The 27,407-nt window shown below is 33.9% G+C and overlaps 1 protein-coding gene across 4 annotated transcripts; it reads right to left on the reverse strand.

Annotated features, from left to right (window-relative positions):
* Positions 1-98: 98 nt before the first annotated feature.
* LOC106152702 (long-chain-fatty-acid--CoA ligase 5) lies at positions 99-27,228 on the reverse strand. Of its 4 annotated transcripts, XM_013526396.2 has the most exons (21): positions 26,981-27,228; positions 23,492-23,649; positions 11,210-11,324; positions 10,828-10,895; positions 10,350-10,451; positions 9,746-9,845; positions 9,126-9,298; positions 8,703-8,787; positions 8,359-8,429; positions 7,926-8,003; positions 7,591-7,725; positions 7,230-7,312; positions 6,828-6,975; positions 6,406-6,478; positions 5,474-5,562; positions 5,124-5,240; positions 4,545-4,598; positions 4,023-4,112; positions 3,665-3,769; positions 3,169-3,240; positions 99-2,855 (listed from the first exon to the last, which is right to left on the reverse strand). In XM_013526396.2, the coding sequence occupies exons 2-21, from the start codon at positions 23,639-23,641 to the stop codon at positions 2,718-2,720; spliced, it is 2,046 nt and encodes a 681-aa protein (XP_013381850.2). In that variant the 5' UTR covers positions 23,642-23,649; positions 26,981-27,228; the 3' UTR covers positions 99-2,717. The 4 variants fall into 4 exon arrangements, with proteins under 4 accessions (XP_013381850.2, XP_013381851.2, XP_013381852.2 ...); XM_013526397.2 differs by lacking the exons at positions 23,492-23,649; positions 26,981-27,228 and adding an exon at positions 17,347-17,509; XM_013526398.2 differs by lacking the exons at positions 23,492-23,649; positions 26,981-27,228 and adding an exon at positions 14,386-14,734.
* Between the last annotated feature and the right edge of the window lie 179 nt (positions 27,229-27,407).

A 27,407-nucleotide genomic window follows, 5' to 3' on the forward strand; every position in this document is an offset into this window, starting at 1 on the left:
ATTGTTAAATCAAAAGAAATTAGTAATTGTGAAATACAGACCTACAATAATTGAACGATATAAGACAGATTTCCTTCTTCCAACAAATGCATAAATGGTTACAAGGTAGAAAAATGTTATATTTAATGCTTTCATTTTTCTATATAAGTGCCACTGTTGAACACATACTAGCTGTTAACCAGTAAATCTAACATACCAGTTGAACTTACTGATGCTGACAATGATGACAACTGTCCTGATGCACTGAGAAATATACCTTTGGTGAAAGGTGAAATGCTGGCAACAGCTAAACAGCACAAATTCAGGGAGACATTTTAAACATACCCGTTAATCTTATACAAACAGTTTAATGAGGCCAAGAGTGCTATCTGATGAAAAATTGAGTAAATAAAACAGGTGCCAAGATACTTTCATTATGCCTAAACTTAAGTTAATAAATACAGGGCAACATCCTAAATACTGAAGACGTGGAACACAACAAAACACGCCTCTCTATCACAGGCCCTTCTGAATACTCGAGCAGTTACAACATCAGTTAGGTTAACACAGCTTGAAGGGCCTCTGGTAGAGAGCATCAAAACACTACATTTTGTACAGCAGAGTATACTAAAACACAAAGGAATGCTGCTACACTGTAGGAATGTGGCATCTCTAATCTTGGGCTTCCTAGTCACCCTAATGTTACATATATATGGACAACTTAAATGTAGATACACTTAATATTTAGCCTCACTTGCTGCCATTGCTTTATTCCACTCCAATAAATGCACAAGTGTAAATGACAGGGAAATGCCAACATTTACTGACAACCGAAAAATTAGGTCCCTTTTGGTACAGGAATTTAAACAGATATGCAATATATTAATTACAAAACGGTATGGAAGTCCACCTCTCCAATGATGCTTCATGCATGAGCTGCTGTGTCTTGGACTGCACTGTTAATTTTAAAAATTAAAAGTAAAACTCTAGTGGTGCAACTAAAAATAGCAAAGTCATTTCACTCCACTGCAAAACTTCAAAAACAATTTTACATCATTCAAACCTCAGTAGCAGAGAGCTAATTTTCATCAAAAATACATACTGAAAACATTTCTTTTGGGGGGCTGTCATGGGAGGTTTCCAATATGAAATGGCAATAGGCATCATGCCCAGAGACTTGGTAGACAATTGCTGATCACCTATTTGATCTGGTGAAATCCATATCTGTTCACATAGCTAAAGTCCAAGAATTTATTCATGTAGCTTAAGTCTCAGATCTGCTTTAGCTCTGCTTATTCATGTTCATGTTCAATTTTGCTAAACATGTTCAAAATCCCATGAATACACACTGACCAATATACAATAACTTTCCACATGTGGAGATTTGAAAAAGAAGCTATATGCATCAGATCTGAAGCTCAGGGAAGTATCAGAGTTCAGAAGAACTAGTTAAAAAGGATCAAACTCCACAGATCAGGGTAGGACATACCTACCTTTTCCTTGGGTTTTATCAACCTTTTTAACGAAATTCAAACCCCACCATTTAATTCACATATCTATATATAATAACCATGTGCTAATTCCTACAGCAATGTTTGTTGGTCATATTGTCTGCTCTGTATAGAAAAATATATCAATATGTTCAAACTAACAACAACCACAAATAATTCAAACAATACTAACCTGTAACACAACATACAGTGATCGATACACAAGAATGGAATTTGCCTACAACGGGTCGGGATAATACAGGCTATGACACAAAAAACAAGTTTTCACCCATCGGACAAGAATACTTAATTTTCATTTGAATTCCTTTCACCATTTTCTAGAACACCTTATGGAGAGGACAACACCATGATACAGGTGCTTCACGGGCCTGTAATCAATATCCATGAAATTCTCGTGAACTTTACCATATGTAAGAAAACTATATAGAATGCACGGAGAAATGCCATACATTTTTTCCCCCAATTCCTGTTCCGATATAACAAATGTTAATATGTTATCTTCATAATTTCAATACAATACATAAATGTGTTAGTGTTAGCGTCCTTTGACAATGCAGACCAGGCATACCCCACTCCCACCCTGCCAAAAAAAGGGAGGGGGATCTGGTCCAACCTGTTGTGTATACTTACATTGCTTATTTATGGTTTACCCTTAAATACATAAAGTCTAACAAGTGAGGAAAAACATTTTTCCTCTTATTCATTCTTTGGAAAGGCTGCATTTTGATAGGCAATGTGTTACTTGTTGTTTCTGGCATACTAACATGATATGTAAAGCAGAGTTATAACAGATAATAGTCACAAATACATATTGACACTGTACAAATCATCTTCAAGTCTTCAAGTATCTTTTAACCCTTTTCCAAAACCTCTACAAGAAACCCCTCTGTTTTACTGGCACAAAAAAAAAAAAAAAAAAAAAAAAAAGCAAGACACTATTTTACAGAGCTAATCTGTGACACTATTTACTAATACAGTAAACTGATTCAACCAACTTGAAACATTTTCTTCTCTGGTTGACTGAGCATTAAAACATTAAATGCCTTTTTTATTTTCTGGTTCTTTCTACTTCTATTCTTTTTTTTTTTCCACTTCTGATTTTCGAAAATGTGATTAACAGCATTTTTCCTGTTATTCACTTACCCACATTTCAGATATCTTAAAGCTCCTCAATTATATCTGATTTTTTTTAAAAGTTCTACCATGCATCAATTAACTACTACGAACTCAATCCAGCTTGCTGTACATTTCATCTAACTGTGTTGCGAAAAATTTCTTTATATCCTGGCGTTTTGACTTGAATGTCGGTGTCAGCAGGCCATTCTCCACACTAAACAACTCATGATGCAAATGAATGTCCTTTACCTAAAAATCAAGTATCCCCATTTTGATCAAGATCATCCAATTTTTTTGTTCAAAACAATTATGTAAAATGATCATTATTTTGTGCCTTACCACTAATATTCATGAACTGTGACCTTTGTTTCCTCACACTATGTAATTCTGTTTGTCTTAAAAATAAAGATGCAATAATACACACATTTCAAATCAGATAATTTTCTCAAATCTTAACTGTCAACAAGTTCATGTATGCAAGGTGCATATGCACAGACTGTCCTCAGTAAGAAATCAACCTTCATTGAGTGCAAGGAGAACATTTTATTTTAGTCAGAAATACCTGCTCAAAGGATTTGAGTCCTGCTGCTTTCCCCATATCTGTCATGTCTTTCAGGATGTGCTCTTTTACAGCCTATGACAAATGAGAGTGGATATTAAGGTGACGATGTCAAAAAACAAATTTGCCACTACCAGTTTTACAGGGACACATATCACTTGCCATTTATTCATCATATATCTGATTTCACAATATCCAAAATTCTGCTATGATCATAATCACCACATACAGTCAGTCACACTTTAAGCTTTGGCTAAAAAGTCAAAGTTACCATTATTAAACCATGTCAGTTTCTGTCAAAGATGCAGCCACTGTCACACACTGAAACATGCATGCACATGCACACATACACTTTAACAGTCCGTAACCCATGGTCAAAGTTAGTCTATGATTATGAACAAATTGGGGTTCTGGGGCAACTTATGTCGCAAGACTACACAAGTTAAAAAAAAATCAGATTTCTGATTTACTTAAAAAAAACTGTCTGAATGCAACTGACCTGGTTGGCACACATCTGCTCCATGGTCCCAGTGAGTCCCAGGGTCTCCTTGGCCCACTTAGGCAGAGTGTCTGGGTCAGGCACCACCACAGCCACCAGGCAGGACTGAAAAGAGAAGAAAACTGGGAACTGAAAAATTCAAAGCTCGGTGTCAATTGTAGCATCCTCATCCTGGTTTTCATTTCACAGCCCCAGTGCCATTAGCACCATACCTGCTAACCATTAATGCTCATTTACCAATTCAGTATAATTTTACACAAGACTGTGAATATAAAAACTTGTTGGTGATACAAGAAGCGATCCACTTGTTAGTATAATATGACATTAAGCACAGTGACATGCCACCAGTCTAGCTTACCTTCAAACTGTCCCCATGAATGAATGACTGTGCCACTAAGGGGCACCTCACATACACTGTTTCTATCTTCTCTGGGGCTATGTATTCACCCTGAAAGATGCAACATACAGGTTGGTGAATCTTAAGAATTCCACAAAAATGACAAGCACAGACCCTCTTATCTGGTGGTAGTACTTATTTGTGTCTACGTGTAAATATTGTATATTGCATTTCAGATTTGTAGCTTGGGCAAGATTTTTAATAAAATTGGAAATAATAAGTTAACATCAAATGGGGAACATTAATATTACCTAGTACATGTATTTAACACATGAGGTAACTTACAAAGTTTACAATTCAACTTGGGGTGTAACAAAAGGTAGTGAGATACATATTAAAATATCCATATACAGCTTTAAAATATTTAGCTGTATAATCATTGGAAGACAAAGGGGTGAGTTATTTCTATGAAAATTAAGGCTATTAAAATTAAATTGCTTTACCATTATATTTTACATTATTCAGGGATTACATAACACTTACCTGTGACAATTTGAAAATGTGTTTTATTCTGTCTATGATTTTCAGTGTGCCATTCTGAAATGTAAACAGCAAAAAAGTTAACACCAAAATTTTGGACAAAATAACAATTTATGTTATAACACACTTGACATATTTTTGTCATATCAAAAAAAGAAGAAAAATAAAGATGATACTGTTTTCCCTAAAAAGCAACTTTGGGGGTACTGGGTATGTTTATTTTGATAACATTTTTGATAAATAAAGAATAAATCACAGTGCCAGCATGGTTCAAACAATTACTTTCAGTCTCAGGAGTTGATCTGGTGATATTCTATCAGCAAACTATTTCTGTAGACTATCCATTTTGTATTGGAATGAGTCCATTTCAAAACTGGCAGTATCAACACAGCCATATACAAGCCTCTGGAACAGTCAAAGAAGCATGACAAGACACTGATGCAAACACATGGCAGCAACCAGTTGGCAACTGGACTGAAAACTTTAGAAGAGGGGTGTATTATTACAGTGACACAGTATCCTGAGAATGGGACAAACACTCCACACAGACAAACAAGAACAGGTGTAAGTTGTCATACTTACAGGTAGCCACTCCCCTATATCCCCTGTGTGCAGCCAACCATCATCATCCAGAGCCTCACTGGTCTTCTCCTCATTCTTCAGATAAGAAGAAAATAGATTGGGTCCTTTTACACACACCTGAAAACACAGGTCATTCTCAGTTCTTATTGCCCTTTTTACATAACCATATTTTCTAATCTAAATTTCTTTTCTTTTTTTCCTTCTTACTATTATATAACATTAACTTGATACTTCTGTTGTGTACTCCTTTGTATACGTAAGTGACCGTTTCTTACAAGAGAAGCTGAAAGGAATTATAATGAAAATATCCAGTATTTAAACAATGGGAATTTTGTTAACGATCTTCTCACCTCTCCCTTGTCGTCATCTGCAAAGTACCCCATTTCTGGCACATCTACCACCTTCACCATGCAACAAGGGAGTGGGGGGCCAACATGACCTGGAAGACATTGTTTCTTTACACAACTAGGGCAATGCTGACTGTTAACCGCATTTTAAGATCAGATGCACAAAAACAATCAAAATTATTGTCAAACATTTTTTGAATGACATAAAAATTCCCCATGAGAATATCGTTTCCCTTCTCCCAAAACTCCTTTTTTACTGCCTTACATACATTCTTTTGGGTAAAAAATAAATCTTCAGTGTTCAGTGATTAAATCAATTAACGTTTACATATATGTCATTTTACGGGTGACATCATGATCATGATTATGGGGTAAAAACTGAAAAATCCGTTTGTCACCTGAGCACTCATGATCACCATTTCAACGTCGATTTAATGACACTATTTAGTACTCCAAAACCCTGCCAGCGATTTTTCTTAAAAGTCTTAGTTCAGATTTATTTGTTGATAAAGTAAAATAACACCTTTATTAATGAATATTTGTAATTAGGGACTCATAACTCCAAAACAAAATATTTAAACCAAAATGACAGCATGTGATTGTAGTCTATACTCTCCTGGACAACTCTGCCACTTTTGGTAATAAAATCTTGTTCAGGAACGAAGTTACGCCCCATACCAGTTGCCTATGCTTATACATTGCAACAAAAAATATAAACACCGATAGTTTATATTTTCGATGGCTTTTTCATTGCTCTAAATCAGCACAATGACAATGGCATTATTAAATAATTAGGTGCAGAAAAAAATTCATTTTTGAAATTTGGATGATAATAAAGGGTTACAATAACCTTAAACACAAAATACGGCCCTATGTGCATATCTCAGTGAGTCTAGGGTGATGGAAATGACACGTATATTGTATGTAGAGCTCACCTGCTTCTGCTTCCCCTAGCATCTGACAAGTGGCAACACCAGAGCATTCTGTCTGTCCAAATCCTTCTATGACCTATAGTGTTAAGTCATTTTCATAGATTTTTAAAGTATTTTTCAAAAATGACAACATAACACCATGATTTTGTTATATTTGAAAATTCATGAAATGTCACTAATCAAAATTCAAGAAGAAATGTTGGATAATAGTGGTCTGCTTATCTGTAATTCGCAGTTACAAGCAAGACTTAGTTAACATACGGACAGACAACCTTTAACAACCTTTAATATTGTAAACATAGAGTTGCAAAATAATACAGCAATATACAAATTTTGACCTTTAAACCCAACTCTTAACTTCTACCATAAATGCAGAGCCAAAATTAGTGAAGGAAATATTGAAGAAATGAAATTATGTCACATACCACACACCCTGCAGCACACCTCATAAATGTGAGGACTTTCGGTGAGAGAGGAGCAGACCCAGATGTTATCAACTTTACGCGTCCTCCTAGGGACTGCTGGATTTTCTTGAATACAATTTTGTCCCAAATATTTCTCTTAACAATACCCCTGAAGTTTAATGAAAAATGAAAAATAAAAGTTAAATATGATATGAAGAGTTTGATGGCAAAACTGATTATCAATCTTTCCTTTCTACATCAAAGGCTGAACTTAGATAATAGGACAACAGAAAAAGACATATACGTTAGCAGAGTTAATGATCTGTTATTGTATATTTGAAAAAAATTAATACCCTGCCTTTACTTTATAAAAAAATAATAGACATTGGACTAGAATTGCTCTACAAAAAATGTTTCACTAACTTTTTCAGATCCTTTTCCTTGCTGTTTAGAGCCATGTTTAGAAGAACATTTTTGATTTTGCTAGCTGAGGCAGCTGCCATTGCCTGGAAGTAAATTATAGAAAAATAATAATAGCATAGAAAAAGTAACATTACAGATGTAAGGAAAGTGCTTAAGGGGCTTCCTGTCTTTGTGTGCATTTGTACATATGCACACATGTTTAATTATCACAATGTGCACAGTCCATGACATGTACAACTATCACACTGTGCACAGCCCATGACAAGTATATGTATAATTATGACATTGTGCACAGCCCATTACACGTATAATAATCACAATGTGCATGGCCCATAGCATGTTTCACTATCGCAGCATATACCTTATCATAGATTCTGTTCAGTAGTCTTGGGACTGATGGAAACAAGGTAGGTTTGAGCTCTGCCAAATCATCTAGCAATCCCCGGATATCACCCCTAAAGAAGCCAACTTTCCCTCCAACCATGTGCACAAATGTCTGGAAAAAATGCATGTAATTTTAATGGTCTATTTTCTGATCATTTCATCAACTTATAAATAAAATATTTATTTAGAATTCTATTTCACCAATACTCAATTATCCTCAACCTCATCAAACAAACTTTATATGCCTCTAACCTTTTAAGGACAAAGCAATTACACAATTTCATTATTTTCTTCATATCAAACATGTCCTACCTCTGTGAGCTGCTCATATACATGTGCCAGGGGTAAATAGCTGATTAGCACATCACTGGGCCCAACATTCAGAGGTTCCTAGGTGACAGTTAATAGAATCTAAATTGCTTCTCGATAACTGTGTAAGCATTCATTAACAAATTATGAGAAGTAAAAATCAAGCTAAACTTCAGTATGAAATTTTTTACAAAGGATTTTACAAAATCACTCCATTCAAACAGAAAAGGTGAGATTATTCAATTAGATTCTGCACATTAAAAACACAGATTTAAGCAGCCAAACTTGATTAATTTAACTGGAGCAAACAGTAAGATACCAACCTGCTAATTTGAAGAAAAAAAATTTAACATATAAAAACAATAACAATTAATATAAAACATGCCTCATTTGCAAATTACAAACTACCAGTACAAATAGTATATAAATTACTTACCATGAGTACTCCACATGAAGAAGCAGTGGCAATGATTCCTTTATGTGTTATCTGAGCACCTTTAGGATCACCTAAAGTGAAAAAAAAAACAATTTGTTAAATTGATCATTAAAACTAAAAATCTATTGTTAGATAATTTCAGTCAAATTCAAATAGTGTGTGTGCGTGCGTGCGTGCATGCGTGTGTGTACACATGTGCATTTTGTGAACCAACCAACCAAGCCTCTAAGTGCTCCATTTAGTCCACACAATTAAGTAAACCCCAATGAATGAATGTACCCTGACCATGCAGTAATTAATGTTGCTTTAAGTCATTGTTTTAAATCAAGATCATGGCCTCCTACCTGTAGTACCACTTGTATAACAAATAAAGGCCAGATCTTCAGGGGTACATGGATTCAACTCCTTCGGATTTGCTTTGCCCAGGGCCTAACAAAGAAAATTTTCAGTATTCATTACCAGATACTAGCAGAGTTAAATAAATATAATTGCACAGCTTTGAAAGAATGTCCTCTTTCAATAGCATAATAAGGTAAATGGCTATTGTTTTGTTTTATGCTTTTTTTTCTTTCAGTACCATACTAGAAAACTTAGTCCACGTTCAACAATCATCAGTGTGAGAGAAGAAAGAAGACTTGGGTGAAATTCAAATATTAAATGCACTGAAATGTCATTAATCTAAAGAAAAAAAAAGAGAACATTGGTCTGCCTCATTATGCTTAGGACAACAAACTCATGGCTTCAGAAACAAATCACTGATCACATACCTCCACCTCTTTGAATGTGATCAGTTCTACCCCCTTCTGCATTGCATTGTTGTTGTTTTCTCCTGTTACCTCCTCCATTACTACAATAGTCTTCACTCCTGGGGTCTCCCCAATTCTAGAGAGCAGGGAGTTCACTTTGGTATTCGTATCACATATTACCATAGAGATTTCAGCTAAAAAAACGACAAAAACAGCATTTTATCAAAAATCATAATGTTAAGTTAAGTCTGCCAACTACAAATAGTCAACCCTATAAGGGGTATTTATTTATTTATTTATCAAAATTTCTTTATTGAGGGTAAAAACATAGTAAATGTAGAAATTATCTTTCCCCTGGCCCTCAATCCCCTATTTTGGGACAATGAAGAGGTGACTGAGAGTTGTAGCTCCCATTTTAGCATGCAAAATCTGCAATCATACATAGAAAGAAATAATACTTCAAAAATACAAATAATTAAGAAATATAAAATTAAAAATAATAAAAACAGCAGTCATCTCTCACACAGAACCAATTTTGAGTAAGATCATCAACTATAGAACTATTTTAATATATGTTTTTTTTCCTTCAAAAGTTCAATTTCTTTTTGATTAAATGTACTTAATTATTTTTCATTCTTTACCTTGCTTAAGAATATATGAACATGCATCTGGTCCCAGAGTGTCATACAGTGGGACTACCACCATTGAGTACATGTAGCATGCCTGCTCTAATATCACATACTGCAACATACAAAAGACAGACAACAATGGAGATTACAATGCTCTGGCAGAAAAACACACTGCCTTTAAATAAATCAGGCTTGTATTTTATCTTAAACCATATAAAACTGTACCATGTGGAAAAAGGGGTATTTTGCAGAGCACAAAAGCATTGATTCTTTCAATATAAATGATAAATAAAATGCCAATATGTGTCAATATTGATTTCGTCCCTGGTTTTTTAATATTTGCTACACAGAACGGGGGACATCAGTCTTTACAGTTCAAAAGGAATTTGTGATTATGTCATGTAAGTGACACTTGTCACTAACACAGAGGCATCTTGGCTTTCATCAAATAATACCAACCAAATAATCCTCTTACAGCATCCGTTTTACCATTAACATTAGCATCAAATATGTGTACACCCTGGAAGACTCTTTTCACTGCAAACAATACAGACGATGTGAAAAGGTCTTTTGGCAGGTCAGATAACCATTCTAACTTTCAACTAGCCCTGCCTACCTCTGGTCTGTTTTGAGAATATATTCCAATACAGGTGGTATTCTCTGGCTTCATTCCCTTGGCTTGCATGCCAGCACCTAGGTCAGCAGCACGGACCAGAACCTGGACAAGTCATACATTATGTCACATGTATCACAGACAACAGGGAAAATACTGATATATTCACTCTTACAAGTTAGACAGGTTCAAACAATGTTTCTTCTTTAAATTGTACACTGACCACATGCACACTCTATTAAAGCACCTCCATTTGCATGAAAAAGAATCGAAATATTTCTCTAAACAAAAGATTTTTGTATTATTTAAGTATACAAAAGTATAAATAAGGGTTTCCAAGAATAAAGTGAGAATTTGGCATGAAAATAATAATATCTCAAACCCCTCAATATAAAGTATGATTAACCAGTTTTAATTTCATTCAGAAACATGATAATATCTGAGACAGGTTATTGAATCAATAGTTGATTTCCATGCTCACATCATTGTAGGAGATCCACTGGTATGGAGCATTAGCTCCATCTCTCCAGCCAAGACTTGGTCCATTATCTGAATCAAATTAAAATATGATAAGTTTGCACTTTTCATGTAATATTACTTCATTTAAAAAAAGTATATTATGCCTCATTCAATGTCAATACTTTTATGTTAACTTTAATACATGAGCAATTTTTCTCTGACCTCACTTCATTTAAGCCACACATTAAACTTATTGTAACTTCCATTCCTATTAAATAAATTCAGTTTAAAAAAGAACCACTTTATATTATTTTCATTTCTCAAGGGATATAAAAAGATGAAAATACAAATTACATAAGAGGAAACTTATGTAAAAGGATACAAAACAGGCATATTCTACATACTTGAGACTCTTGCACCTCTGGTGAACGCTTCATAGCATGTCTTGGCGTCATCATACAAATATTCCAGCAGCTTTCCTTCCTTGTTGTGCATGGACACACGCGCATGTTTGTCACCCTACAGTGAATCATAATACAGTTCATTTCAATTATCTAAAATGACATACATGTATATATAGTAAAAAGAAGTGCATAATTCTGAAATGGTAATGTAAATGTGAGATAAGAATAAAATTGTGTTTCTTATTCATATACTAGTAACCAGATGACCAGTTTTTAACAAGAAAATAGAGGAAGACTATACTGTGTTATTGTTAAATTTATTAGTAAAGAATGGGATTCTGTTGAACTCCACATTTTGCTCGAAAAAATGGTCATGTTTTAGATTTAAAACAACATTACAAACCACACTATAGATAAATAAATTAATACAATCAAATTAGATGTCATACAAGCAACATATATAGTGAAATATAATTGAAAACCAACATCATTAAAGAATTGCCAATATCGTCCACCTGCATCACTAAAATAAATCATCAACCCAAGAGGAAAAAAAAAATCTCTCGAGAATTGCTTGTAATTTGCTGCAGGGGTTGATTAGCATGAGGTAAGCTTATAAGATATTTATCTTATGAAACAAATAAACATATGCTGTACATAAACTGGTTTCTGAAATGTTGCATGCATTCTGATCTCATCCTAGTAGATCTAACTCATTTCTGTCACATAATATGATGCTAGAAAGGTGCAACACTGTGTTAGTCAGGACAGCAACACTCTGAATAAACCATTTAGCAAAAAACCCATATACAATCACTCAACATCTGTCTATGAGGAAAAAAATAATTTATATAAAGACATCCAAGATTTTTTAAATTGGAAATATAAGGTTCAATCTTCTTGTCTTAAATTTCTTCAAAGTTTCTTTTAAATATGAATGTTCATATAGATCTACATTGTAGTCAATTAGAAAGTCTCATATACAAAGTCAGTTTACCTACCAGCAGCATTTTCTGAATGGAACTGCAATGCCTTGGCAGTACTGTGGGGTATGTCTAACCTAAGATCTAATAAACAGTTTATTAGATCTTAGGTCTAACGTAACAGACATGTACTACGGAATAAGTGAAAATCAAAGGAAAATATTTAGATGGCTGCATGATCTTTATTTACCTGACCAAATACCTTTCCCTGTACTATTTCTGGATGAGGGTAAATCTCAAATCAACCCAGTCAAGTCTAGAATGTGTTAGTGTTTAACTGTTACACCTCAAGAAACATTTGACATTCAAATAGCTGATGCCACCTAATTAAAAGGCTCTCAAATTAGGAGGCTAGCACTTAATCATACTTGTATCTATTATTAAATTTCTTAACCAAGAACTCATGTTGGCTACTGGGTCCCATGGTATCATATCTATCACATCCTTCCCCATTACCAAAGCACCTCTGTTACCTATCCTCTGACAACATAATGGGGAGCAATACATGTCAAGGATGGTTTCTTTATCAACGTAGTTATCAATTACAACATTCCAAAATTCCTTATCTTTGACTTCCTGTCATATAATAACCATCTGTTTTTCCTTAATAATTCAGCCCCCATCCTCACCTGCAACATAGTATAGAGAAAAAAAACATTATCATTAATTTAATTATAAAAGGGAACATAACCTATTTTTCTTTTGGGGTAATTTTCTGACAAGAAATTCAGGAAACCTCATTTTCTTTCATATTCTGCGAACAGATATTGCATCATATATTAAAAATAAACCCCAAAAGAACTCATTTTCCTTTGCTGGCATGGTCTCAATTTAAACCAAGAAGTTGTAGAGGTAAACCAACATCTGTGCCATAAGTCAATTATCCAAGGTTATTGAACACCTGTGCTATTTCATTCTAGGTGGTGAAAGCCTGTCCTTCTCAGGGGAGACATGATATAAGAGAATCCAATCATAATCCTGGCCAGTTGAGGAAAGTTCAAAATAAACAGCTGGCCTCAAGAATTCTCCACGAGGACATTGATTTTTTTTGTTTGTTTGTTCATCAGTTCCTTTGGGTTATTTAAGGTGAACTTCCATACAGATATGTTTTCTATCCTGCTGCCTTTATAGGCCTTTGAAGTCTAAAAATAATAACTCTGTTTACGAGTAAAAACACTGTTTTAAGCAACTTGTTTGTGCATTTTGAAAGTAAATATCAATCATGGAATGACTCTTGCAACCTAGCTTGCACTGGTAGTTCAGATATAACTTGAGCCTGTAAGATCAAATCAATTTCAAAAGAGTCAAGAGCAGGATCATAGTATTACAGTGATGTGGTTTTCATGCTTCTGTAGTAAAGTCCTTAGTAAGTGAGTCATTTTTGTTACATAATCTGTAATTTCCATAAGAATGTGAATAAGGAAGTGGGTTTGCTCTAGATCTGCCACCTACATCATATTAATATCTGATATCTGATACACCTGGTACATGTATATATGAATACAGTAACAATTTTTTTTATCTGGTAGACCTCTCCCATCACCAGTCAAGGATTACAGTAGAAACTTACTCTTAACTTCATTTAATGTTGAATGTAGACACTTAATGCTACAGCTTTCAAATTCTAACAGTAAAGTAGCCTAATATACAATTTGTTCAACCATGGTAATCCATTCTTCTGATGACCCATATGTTTTCTGTGAACAAAGTCGTTCAAAACATACACCGGTTTCCTGCATTAATTAGGTCAATTAATATTTCATTAGGATTTCAATATCTTCCTTGAAAATTAAAGCTAGATTGCAATATAATGAACTGCCTATAGCCCATTTATTATAGTAGAGACACACATCTTTGTTTAAATCTCAATGGATGGCACACAGCCACAGGCAGACGCTCCACGTGTCAGCACAATACACCTTTATACACGTGGATCATGGATGTGGATCATGGACGAATTGGGCAACAAGTTGTGTGTCCTATACATGTATACAGGTATATGTACACAGCTGTATAAAACACTACATACAAAACAACCACATCAACATGCTGTCCGCTTAACGTATCAACTGATAAGTTCAGTTGCAATGGCAATATCATTATTCATCTTACGCGATACTATACGCATATTAGTTCATCAATAACAATAAGAATTACTTCACTTGTGCGAATCAAAGTGGTGAAATCTATTACCTCGAGTAGAGTAGACTGTATCTCAGGTATTGGTATGTTCATATTCCTAGCTGTACACTGACTGTTTATCCGTCACACCACGCTGGTCTTCCTTTGTTACAATGGGTAGCTAATGATCTAACTTCCACATGATGGTCTGACGTGTCACATACCATACCTAAGCTATAGGGCAGTCATTTTCCCTGTAGATATCCATCTCTGTTGTTCTTAACTGCCGTAATATCATTCGAAACTGAAACTGTGGTTTCCTGAATGACTACCCTGTCATTAGCATGACCCACAAGTCTTACTATATAATAGAGAACATCCTTTTCCTCGCTGTTATTATACCTCATTGAGGGTTGTCTTGAACAGAACCAGGATAAATCAACCCAACAACAACCTCATTGATTATTCATTATTTGCCCTAGAAATTGCACTTTAGCAACCTATTAATTGTTTATTTTATGTAAACTCAGCTAATTAAAGTGTAAATTGTTGGCACTATGACATCCAAAAATGTATCTAACTTTCTTTCGAATTCTAAATTGATCAATGAAATCAATATAATAACTAGGTCAATGTGACTTATTCAATGAAAAACTAATAAGCAGTTCCATTGCAGAGCCATATGTGTTTACCATGAGCCTGATCAAATATTCACCATGCCACTATTCCATACTAGTATACTCACAAAATATCTTTTCATGAAAGAAGTGTGGAAATATATTGCTACATGCCTAAAAATCTATAATCTTTGCTAAATGTTTCACCAATGTTTCATTTGATGGTGTATGGTTTATTAAAAGTACTGTACCATTTGGGGGGGGGGGGGGGGGGGGGGGGGGGGGGGAGTTATTTTTACTTTTTTTTGTCAAAACAATGGATTCATGCTAATCTTATCCTGTTATCTTTTAAAGACACGTTGTAATTTACAAACGCAAAACAAACACATGACCTATGGCCACATTTACAAGACAAGATGCCGACTATAAACTATGCATCTGGAATCTCAATCAACCTTTTTTTTTTTTGCTTTCCATGAAAATAAAATAATATTATTCAATACAGATTGTTTCTTTGTTTGACATTTTCTGATGCATGTACGTAAACTGGTTTATGAAGACAGACACGTGCTATTACTTTTAAATACCAACATATTGCAGTTGCAAATTCATGACAAGGATTTTGATCTTGACAAAATGGTGTTCTAGCTGGCCAGCAGATACAAGTCTATACTAAACTCTGGTGTTATACGTGATTCAAGTTTCTGTTATTGTACTAGTAAGCAAACATCTGACCATCTATAGGACAATCTATAGCCTAAAGACCATCCTTGATCTAACCCACTGTCTGCCACTGCTAACACCAATATAAACTCTCATTGATTGAAGAAGACTTTTCATTTCTCCATTGCACACTTGATAAATAAAATTTATTATAATTATTATAATTTACACTTTGCCTGAGCAGAGATCTGTGCTATAAGGCTAAAGGGTATGTTCACAATAAGCTTATTAATCTAATTGCTTTCAGCAGGAATCCCCATGGAGTAAATGCACAGTAGCTAGTACTAAAGATTAATCGTGGATGCACCTTTACAGTTATGTCTAATTTTATATCAATTCCATGTGCTTTATGCACTTTATTAACTACTGGCAGGACATTACAATTTTACAGCTGCCAGTCACATATATTTTCCATTCCTATTAACAATCTTACTGATCATTCTAAAAGAAAAAAAAAACTTCATTTCATCAAATTATCTAATTTTATAATATTTGCAAATTAAACTGGATTGATATAATTAGATGTTTTTTGGGCGTTTTCTCCATTTCCTGAACTAAAACTGATACCATACGTATCAGTATTACAATTATAACAGAAGTGTACTTTGTTAGCCCCCTACAGTAGCTTCTTTATATGTTTGGGGTTCACTGTAACAGTGCTGTAATAATCCAATGCACCTAGTAATGAAAAATTCACAATAATTGTCTGGGATCAAACCTTCTTTACCAATGAACCATATAATTTACTTCTTAAACATAATTGGCTCTAAAATTTCAAAAACTTGGCAGTATACAGCCGTGACTGCTACCTTATGGTGTCTCTAAAAAGGCTTTTGTATTAGATCAAAAACACCTTTTGTAGTTCTTTAGCAATCAGGATCATATAGATCAAGCAGTCCCTTGTGACTTTACCTGAATCTCAGACTGGATAAACAGGTTCAGGTGTTTCTATACAAATCAGTAAAGGTTAAGAATTAGGACTTAGTTCATTGTCTTAGATGTCAACAAGATCAAAACTGTCTGGTTTTTTATTCTGTTCAATACTGGAAATTCTCTTGCTTCCACTAGGGGCACAATTCCCCCTGATCTACAGATCAAGACAACTCCCCCTCCCCTCCTCCCCCCTCCTCTCTCTCTCTCTCTCTCTCTCTCTCTCTCACACACACACACACACACACACACTTGTATTATTTAAATACCTCACTTTCACAATTTTTTTTTTTTTTTTTTTTTGCAATTTCATATGTTGTCTATTTCATGTTTTCATTTTTCATATGTAACACAGAGAGGGCAGGCATGTGGGGGCATTTTAGTCGCATGTGTCCCCATATCTTTGCCTCTTAGTATTAAGGGTGTTGACACCATGCCTTATGTCCTGCCACAAATGAGAATTCCAACAGTTGTTTCAGGTAATGCTCTTTCTTAAGGAAAATTGTTTCTTATCATACCCTTAGTGGATAGTTATAATTTTGGCAAATTTTGGTTTAAAATTTATGGAGCAAAGTATCTCTAACTGAGATAGTCAAACGACTCACAACCTGTGGTCCAAAAAATGTCAAAAGATACTGTTGAAGCATCTGACCAAGTTAACACTGTTCTTAGCAATATGTCAGCAGCTCAATTATAACTTCAAACTTGAGTCATACTACTAGTATATAAATGACAAGTTTTAGAGCTAAATTTCAAAAATTACCTCAACTGCTACAGACTGCATCTCTTCTTGTGATTTCTTAGAACTTAGGGTCTTGTAAGCCATCTAAGTCCTGTATACCCAGCCTGAGATTAAATGTACCGTATTTCACTGTTCACCATGGGAAGTCTACTTTAACCAACTCTTCAAACTCACGCACATTATAATGTGCATTTTGTTTGTATTGTAAACACAACAACCTCACTCCATTGTGTCACAAGGCAAGTCCCTGGTATAACATTTGCCAAAGCGGTACTTTTCTTTTCATATACAAATTCCATTTACTTCTTGTAAGTTATAAATACTGCGCTGAATAACCTTTCACAATTTTCTTAGGGGTACATAATTCTATTTGAATTAGCAGTAAGGTTATATGAACAACTCCTTTTCAGATGACAAGAATCATTGAATGTCTCAAATCTAGGTGCATGTGATGCATGGAAAGCAAAAAAATAAAATAATAATAAATTATCTCTTTCTTTTCAAATCTAAACGTATTACTATTAGAAACAGGTATTCTTTTTTTATCATTTCAGCACTTTTAAATTTACATTTGCAAGCTAACACTATATCCAAACACAATCCAATTTTCAATCAGTGACTGTTCACAACTAACACAATGCTCTCTTAGACCATATTAAGATCCTCCTCGAGCAGCTAGGGGTAATTAAGTCAGGTGCACGCGAAAATTAATTACCCTTAGCTACTCTAGGAGGTGTGTCATACAGTTATGCCAATTGCCCTTAGCAAGAGCACTGCAGAGTTGGGCTGACCCAACTACTACGATATGTCTTTCTGAATGCTCCTTTAAATCTCAAACCAATTTCACTCTCTACTATTCAATCAATGATTTCTGGTACTTAGGAAACCAGCTGGGAAAAATATTGCGAAATTAATGTTATTTGTCATAGAAAATACTAGAGCTTCCGTCAGGGTCAGGGTGTAGAAACATTTCTATGCTGATTGACTCCATAACATTTTCATATTTAAAAGAAATTACTGCTTTGTTTGTTTCATGTGACTTTGGATTTACAAATGCAAATCAAAGATTAAAACAAGGCAGCAAAGCTGTCAAATGTACAGACAAAAAGCAGACAATAACAATGCACAAAACAGGCTACTGTCAATTCTGATGCAAAAGTACATTATGCTTAACTGCAAATTCAACATCAAATTTTAATTATGCTCAACAGGTAATACCAATGTAAGTAAAATGTGTAACAAGCGTGAGGCTTCAGGCCCATGGGAGTTTAAGTTCACACTTTGAAAATGCCAGAATGAGAGAAATGAAAATTTCACATAAAACTGCTTAAATTCAATAATAAATGATAACCCATTTGAGCTGGCTTTCTTATTTGAACTGCATGCCAATCCTACAAATCATACTTGTAAGTTGAAAATAATAATAAGTAACACAGTTTTCTTTTCATAATGTTTGTAGTAGCAGTGCAAAAAGATTTTTGTCAATTTTGATGTAACATTACATAATAAATTACAGAATAATTATCACCAATTTTTGATTATTGACTATAAATAGCATGGACATGTAAAAAATTTGATTACCATTTGGCTTTATGTCCATGGGAGCTTCAAGTCCCACAGTGAATATGCCAACATGATAAAAATGAATATTTCACTAAAATGTATAACTTCCAGAAAAAGAAGCCAATTAGACTGCTTTTCCAACTCAGGCTGCATTTTAGTCCTTTGTTTCTTTTTTGAAAGTTTGACAATCATAAGTAACATGGTTTTCCCATAATGGTCATCATGGCAGCAGCACCCAAAATTGTGTTTTCTTCTATTTTAATGCAATATTACGTAATGCTTAACAGCATAATGACCATCAGTTTTTAATAATAAAAGATCCATATCATGGATTTTCAGAAAATGTGATTAGCATGGGTCTTCAAGCTCGTGGAGGTTCTTAAGTCACACCTTGAAAATGCCAATATGTGAAAAATTAAATTTTCACAAAAAACTGATTAACTGCCAAAAAAATTTACCAAATAGACTGCATTGCCCACTGAAGCTTTATTTAAGTCCCATGTTTCTTCCTGTAAGTTTGAGAACAGTAAGTGACATGGTTTTCCTTAAATGGTCATCATGGGAGCAGTGTCCAAAATAGGGGTGTCTTCAAATTTTGATGCAATATTACATAATGTTTAACAGGATAATTACCATCAATTTCTAATAACAAGGCAGCAAAGCTGTCAAATGTACAGACAAAAAGCAGGAAATAACTATGCACAAAATAGGCTACTGTCAATTCTGATGCAAAAGAACATTATGTTAAACTGCAAATTCAACATCAAATTTTAATTATGCTCAACAGGTAATACCAATGTAAGTAAAATGTGTAACAAGCATAAGGCTTCAGGCCCATGGCAGTTCAAGTTCACACTTTGAAAATGTATAACTTCCAGAAAAAGAAGCCAATTGGACTGCTTTTCCAACTCAGGCTGCATTTTAGTCCTGTATTTCTTTTTTGAACGTTTGGCAATCATCAGTAACATGGTTTTCCCATAATGGTCATCATGGCAGCATCACCCAAAATTGTGTTTTCTTCTATTCTGATGCAATATTACATAATGCTTAACAGCATAATGACCATCAATTTTTAATAATAAAATATACGTATCATGGATTTTCAGAAAATGTGACTAGCATGGGTCTTCAAGCCCATAGAACTTCAAAGTCACACCTTGAAAATGCCAATATGTGAAAAATTAAATTTTCACAAAAAAAACTGTTTAACTAGCAGAAAGAATTACCGAACAGACTGCATTGCCTACTGAAGCTGTATTTTAGTCCCATGTTTCTTTCCTGTAAGTTTGAGAACAGTAAGTGACATGATTTTTCTTAAATGGTCATCATGGGAGCAGTGCCCAAAATAGTTTTTTTCCAAATTTTGATGCAATATTACATAACGTTTAACAGCATAATGACCATCAATTTTTAATAATAAAATATTAGTATTATGGATATTCAGAAAATGTGACTAGCAAAGGTCTTCAGGCCCATGGAACTTCAAAGTCACAACTTGAAAATGCCAAAATGTAAACAAGACAGCACTATTCTGAAATGTTTTTTTTTTCCATTTTTAACACTTTTTTAACATAAAACAAAATTAACAGTTTACTGCCATTTTTATATGATCAACTAAGAAAATTGATGAGATGGGAAAAATATCAATAGAACAGTGTCAAATGTCCAATTTCCTCCATTCTGAGTTTCTGAACATAGTGAATGATTGAATCTTACAAACTGTAATGATATGAGTTTATTTCCATTTTTGAAACTTTATTACATAATACACGATAACAAGTTTACCATCATTTTTACAAAATCAACTAACAATGTTGTAAAGGTGCAGGAAATGTCAAACAAACACTTTTACTTATCTTATTAATTAAATAATGAAACTGTTAACATGCCTAAAAATTGAATCTGAGGAAATGTGAAACAAGACAGCACTATTCTGAAATGGGTTTATTTCCATTTTTAACACTTTTTTAACATAAAACAAAATTAACAGTTTACTGCCATTTTTTTATGATCAACTAAGAAAATTGATGAGATGTGAAAAATATCAATAGAACAGTGTCAAATGTCCAATTTCCTCCATTCTGAGTTTCTGAACATAGTGAATGATTGAATCTTACAAACTGCATATGAGTTTATTTCCATTTTTGACACCTTATTACACAATACACGATTACAGGTTTACCATCATTTTTACGTAATCAACTAACAATGTTGTAAAAATGCAGGAAATGTCAAACAAACACTTTTATGTATCTTATTAATTAAATAAAGAGACTGTTAACATGCCTAAGAATTGAATCTGAGGAAATGTGAAAAAACAGCATAACTTATAAAATAATGGTCCGATTATGCTGATTTTCGAACTTGACCTGCGTTTTAGTAAGATTGATTACTCCTGTGAGTTTCATGACAACAGGCCTATGGGTTTTCCTTGAAATGTGTTAACAGTTTTGCATATATGCTGAAAAGTGAAAAAACAGCATAACTTATAAAATAATGGTCCGATCATGCCAATTTTCGAACTTGACCTGTGTTTTAGTAAGATTGATTATTCCTGTGAGTTTCATGACAACAGGCCTATCAGTTTTCCTTGAAATGTGTTAACAGTGTTGCATATATGCTGAAAAGTAAAAAAAACAGCATAAATTCTACAATAATGGCCCGATCATGCTGATTTTCGAACTTGACCTGCGTTTTATGAATATTAGTCAGCTCTGTAAATATAAAGCCAAAAAGTAAAACTGTCTTCCACTTATGGTGTTAACGCTGAAAGTGCACGGCGACGGCGACGGCGACATGATCGGCGACGGCGACGACAGACGCAGGTGATGGCAATATGTACAGACACATCTGTGTCTGTACATAAAAAAACAAGGCAGCAAAGCTGTCAAATGTACAGACAAAAAACAGGAAATAACTATGCACTAAATAGGCTACTGTTAATTCTGATGCAAAAGAACATTATGTTAAACTGCAAATTCAACATCAAATTTTAATTATGCTCAACAGGTAATACCAATGTAAGTAAAATGTGTAACAAGTTCACACTTTGAAAATGTATAACTTCCAGAAAAAGAAGCCAATTAGACTGCTTTTCCAACTCAGGCTGCATTTTAGTCCTGTATTTCTTTTTTGAAAGTTTGGCAATCATAAGTAACATGGTTTTCCCATAATGGTCATCATGGCAGCAGCACCCAAAATTGTGTTTTCTTCTATTCTGATGCCATATTACATAATGGTTAACAGCATAATGACCGTCAATTTTTAATAATAAAATATACGTATCATGGATTTTCAGAAAATGTGACTAGCATGGGTCTTCAAGCCCGTGGAACTTCAAAGTCACACCTTGAAAATGCCAATTTGTGAAAAATTTAATTTTCACAAAAAAACTTTAACTGGCAGTAAGAATTACCAAACAGACTGCATTGCCTACTGAAGCTGTATTTTAGTCCCATGTTTCTTTCCTGTAAGTTTGAGAACAGTAAGTGACATGGTTTTTCTTAAATGGTCATCATGGGAGCAGTGCCCAAAATAGTTTTTTTTTCAAATTTTGATGCAATATTACATAATTTTTAACAGCATAATGACCATCAATTTTAATAATAAAATATTAGTATTATGGATATTCAGAAAATGTGACTAGCAAAGGTCTTCAGGCCCATGGAACTTCAAAGTCACAACTTGAAAATGCCAAAATGTGAAACAAGACAGCACTGTTCTGAAATGTTTTTTTTTCCCATTTTTAACAATTTTTTAAACATAAAACAAAATTAACAGGTTACTGCCATTTTTATACGATCAACTAAGAAAATTGATGAGATGGGAAAAATATCAATACAACAGTGTTAAATGTCCAATTTCCTCCATTCTGAGATTCTGAACATAGTGAATGATTGAACCTGACAAACTACAATGATATGAGTTTATTTCCATTTTTGAAACTTTATTACACAATACACGATAACAAGTTTACCATCATTTTTACATAATCAACTAACAATGTTGTAAAGATGCAGGAAATGTCAAACAAACACTTTTACGTATCTTATTAGTTCAATAATGAGACTGTTAACATGCCCAAGAGTTGAATCTGAGGAAATGTGAAAAAACAGCATAACTTCTAAAATAATGCCCCGATTATGCTGATTTTCGAACTCAACCTGCGTTTTAGCAGGATTGATCACTCCTATGAGTTTCATGACAATCGGCCAATCTGTTTTTCTTATATTGTGTTTACAGTGTTTCATATATGCTGAAAAGTGAAAAAACAGCATAACTTCTACAATAATGGCCTGATCATGCTGATTTTCGAACTTGACCTGCGTTTTATGAATATTTATCAGCTCTGTAAATATAAAGCCAAAAACTAAAACTGCCTTCCACTTATCGTGTTTACAATGAAAGTGCACGGCGACGGCATCGCCATCGGCATCGGCATCGGCATCGGCGACGACGGCGACGACAGACGCAGGTGATGGCAATATGTACAGACACATCTGTGTCTGTACATAAAAAGAGGTTCTGTGACATGGGAGAGACCATCATTCACCTCACCCACCCAACCTGAACTGGACTTCCATTTCTCTCTATTACTACCTACCTTTGCAGGCTTAGACTGGCAGGCCAAGTTATCCTGGGGGTACTGTACACTCCTGGGGCGGAATGCAAGGTAAAGCCCTGTGAATGCTGTGAGGGTGGTGAATACTGCAGCCCCAATAGCCTGCGTCACATAGCGGACGTAATCAGACATTGCAGGACCTAGTGGAAAATTTTTAAATAGAATTTTGAATTAAAACCTTGCATTCTGATTAAGATGTTTTTAAAAATTGAGTACGAAGTCTGACATCATAATATTAATTTTTAAGAAAAACTCAGGCTTTACTATAGTTGTACTATGCCCATATTTTGTAAGCAAGTTCAGCAATAAGAGGCTGATCCATTCTTTCAGTAATGATCATCTTGTTTACATAGTTGTAAATTTCTATCCTCTTTATATAAATGGGCACTTGTATATGGCGCATCTCTACTGATAAGAAACATGAATTCCCCTGTAAACAGATATGGCATATCATCAGTAAATACAACAAATATATAGAAAATATAATAGCAGAGGATCCAATGATTTTTAACTGAAGGATCCCATTACAGAGCACGTGATAAAGAAAAGTATATGACCCAAAATAATCATAATGTATTTTCTTATTAGAGCTGTCTAATTAGACATCAGAAACAACAAAGCAAAAGACATTCAATACTACAGAACTGTGTCAATACCAATCTGGCTGATGGCTCTCATGCTGTAATGTTTTTCTCTCTGTTTCACAATCCCATTACTCATCTCATCTGGATCAATAAACAACTTGCTGGCTGCTGTTTACTACCTCAACTCAAGGTAATCCAAGGTCAGGAATTCCGTGAATTCCCTGGATTTTAAGTTATCTGAATATTTATTATCAAATACTCACAAAATTTTGAGGAAGTTTTGAGAAAAAAATCTTTTTTAAAAACTGATTTAATTGAAGGTTAATTTTTTTTTAAACTTTGAATGAATTGCTAAAAATTATGCAAAAAAAGGTAATTTTTTATTTGAATAGAGCAGGGCTCTCAGCATAAAATGGTTAAACTGAACTGATAAACATTTTTCATCTCAATTTTATTTTGAAGTGTTTGCATTAAACATAAAATGAAATATAAAGGCATGATGAACACATTTGAAATTGTCCCAATCATCAAAACATTTTACCTACATCCATCTTAGAGCATAATAGTCAATAAGTGAAATAAAATACACAAGTAATTTGTGATGATGAACGTCAACTACACTGTATTGACTGTTGTAGCAAAAGCAATATTATAACTCAACACAGACTCAAATACAAAACATGTACAGTCCCAGATGCAAGGTATTGAATACTTTGTCTAGACCCAAAACTGCTAGAATTGCTCTACATGCCATCAGTAAAACGGTGGAGGTTGGTAAAGACATGGATGCTTTGTATCTTCCTGTACTCTTTTACAGGATGTGTGTATAGCTTCAGGATTTATATCTGTGCATCGGCTTCCATCGTCTTCTACAGTAAACCATGAAAGTAAGACACACACACACACACACAAAATTAATCACTTTTTTTTTATAAACAAGCATCACAGACTTTTTATTTTCAAAGCAATTCTATAATTTCCTTGTATTTACTATTAGGGTATTTATCTGGATAATATTGTGAGAATACAAAGCGTTTCTTATCTAGGCTTCCTAACACAGGGGAATCATACCTTAATTTGAGAAAAAAACTTTCCTTCTTATTTGAGTATTTTTCTAAAGATGCATTTTTAATACTTTAACTGATAAATATTATGCTGAGGCACATGAACTCTTGCGTTATATTTAACTGTTCAGTAAACAGCACTTGAGAACCTTTTTAGCAAGTTTACATTGACATTGCGGATTGTGATTTCTTTTCATTGCATTCTAAATGGTGTGCAAAGTTTCCACTTTGAGCAATATAGAGACAAATATAAAAATTAAGATGTAAAAATATATCTGTCTCATAATAATTAAAAGGAGGCAACATAACAGAAAAAGTAAATAGAAACAAGGTAAATAAAAATGAATCAAATCACTTCAGCAAAGTCAAAACATTTTTAAGCAAAAAAGAAATATATATAACTGAAAACTGCTATATTTCATAGATAGTAAAGCTAGAAACCAAGAACATGTGAACAAGAACAGAAGAAAACAAAGTAAAAGTTACGCAAATAGAGAAATGAGAGAGTCCAATGTTTAAACTATGACAGACATACAAAGTCTGATTATAAACTGCTAATCATTACACAAATATTTTGATTAATGAAATTACTTTGTGCTGAACTTTGTCTTGTTTTTCTATATCATGCATTTACGTATAAAAAAGACCAGTGCCTTGCAATCCCATAGCAATACATCTAACTTAAACATAACACATATGATAGAATAAGAAATCCCCATGAAAAAGACATACATTACAAATAAATAAGAGTCTGCTTCAACAGGTATTGTACAAGTACTTGTGCTGATACATTCCCATTAGTGAAAACAATTCATTTTTACTATCCAAATGTTACAAATATTTTTCATTTTTATTTTGTTTCAACAGAATTGTGAACATATAGTTACTTTAATGTTATACCATTTACTTCCAGAATATATTATTATTATTATTATTATTATTATTATTATTATTATTATTATTATAAATAAATACAGATAAATAAATAATAAAGCCAACTGATATATTAGACAAGCATTTGTACACTACCATTTGACTTTTAATAAAGCACTTGTCTTTTTTCAGAATGCTTATTACAGCTTGCTATTTAACAAGGTGGACTTTGGACCCAAGATTGCTGTGTTCACATACCTTGTTAGGCAGTTATTGATTGACAATGGCAGTAGCTAAATGTTAATATCCAAAGGCACCTACTGCGTTGTTTTAACCCCTGTAGCCCTCTGTTGTGAAATTAAAAGTGTTCATATAAAAGTAACATATTTAGACTGTTAATAATATGTTATATATATATACAGTACACAAGACTCTATTATAGAGTCTATAGGTGTACTCCGTGTACTTTCCCATAGTATGTGCATTGAAAATCCTCGTCAATAAAATGTACTTACAACCAAGGCAATAGTTAAATACAATAACATCTGAAAAACCCAGTCTATTGAATATCTACTTCACTGCAGTAGTTTTTTTTTATATACAAATGGGTACTTTGCTTGATGTTTCGAATGGCTGAACACCTCGTAGAATCTACTTGGTTGAAAAAGAGACCTCGACACTGACGGCATTTAAAAATTCTTACTCTACTGCTCCAGCATGATTTCCATGCTGATTTTTTAAAAAAAAATTCAACTATGCCTTTTCGTTAATATAAAATACTTTGATACAGCAGTGAATCGGTTGCATCAACTGACAACAGGGAATGCCACCGAGTCAAAAGCGCAGTCAAAAGTCAAAGTTTGACGGCGTCGCCGAGTACACGTGAAAGGCCCTTGCAAAATAAATAAATGTGAATGGAATATTCGTTAAATATATTGAAAGGTACTTACTTAATGTAAAACCTGTCTTGCTGAAACGGTGTGTACAATTACGGCTCTTATGAATTAACGAGTAGTCGAATTATAGGATTTTCTTCATGAATATAACATACGATACTTTCTCTTTTTTGTGATGCCGATACGTAATCCACGATAGGGGAAGGGGCGATCAAGACGAGCCGGTCCCGTGTCAAGGATTCAGATTTCAAATTTCTTTATTGATATACACCTTCACGAATAAGGTACAGTTATGGACATAGAAACCTTACTACACTGTTACACAAAAAAGCAATTCAGTTATATAAATAGTTTTAACTAATAGTTTTAAATAGTTTTAGATTAAAATCAGCATGAGTCTAGGAGAATATCCAGTAATCCACGTCGTCAAACAATAGGATAAATTTAAAGGGATAACAACTGTTCGCAAGATATCCATATT

Source organism: Lingula anatina, chromosome 2 (assembly GCF_051362555.1).
Source record: "Lingula anatina isolate TDL-2025a chromosome 2, LinAna3.0, whole genome shotgun sequence".
In the NCBI taxonomy this organism is placed as follows: Eukaryota; Metazoa; Brachiopoda; class Lingulata; order Lingulida; family Lingulidae; genus Lingula; species Lingula anatina.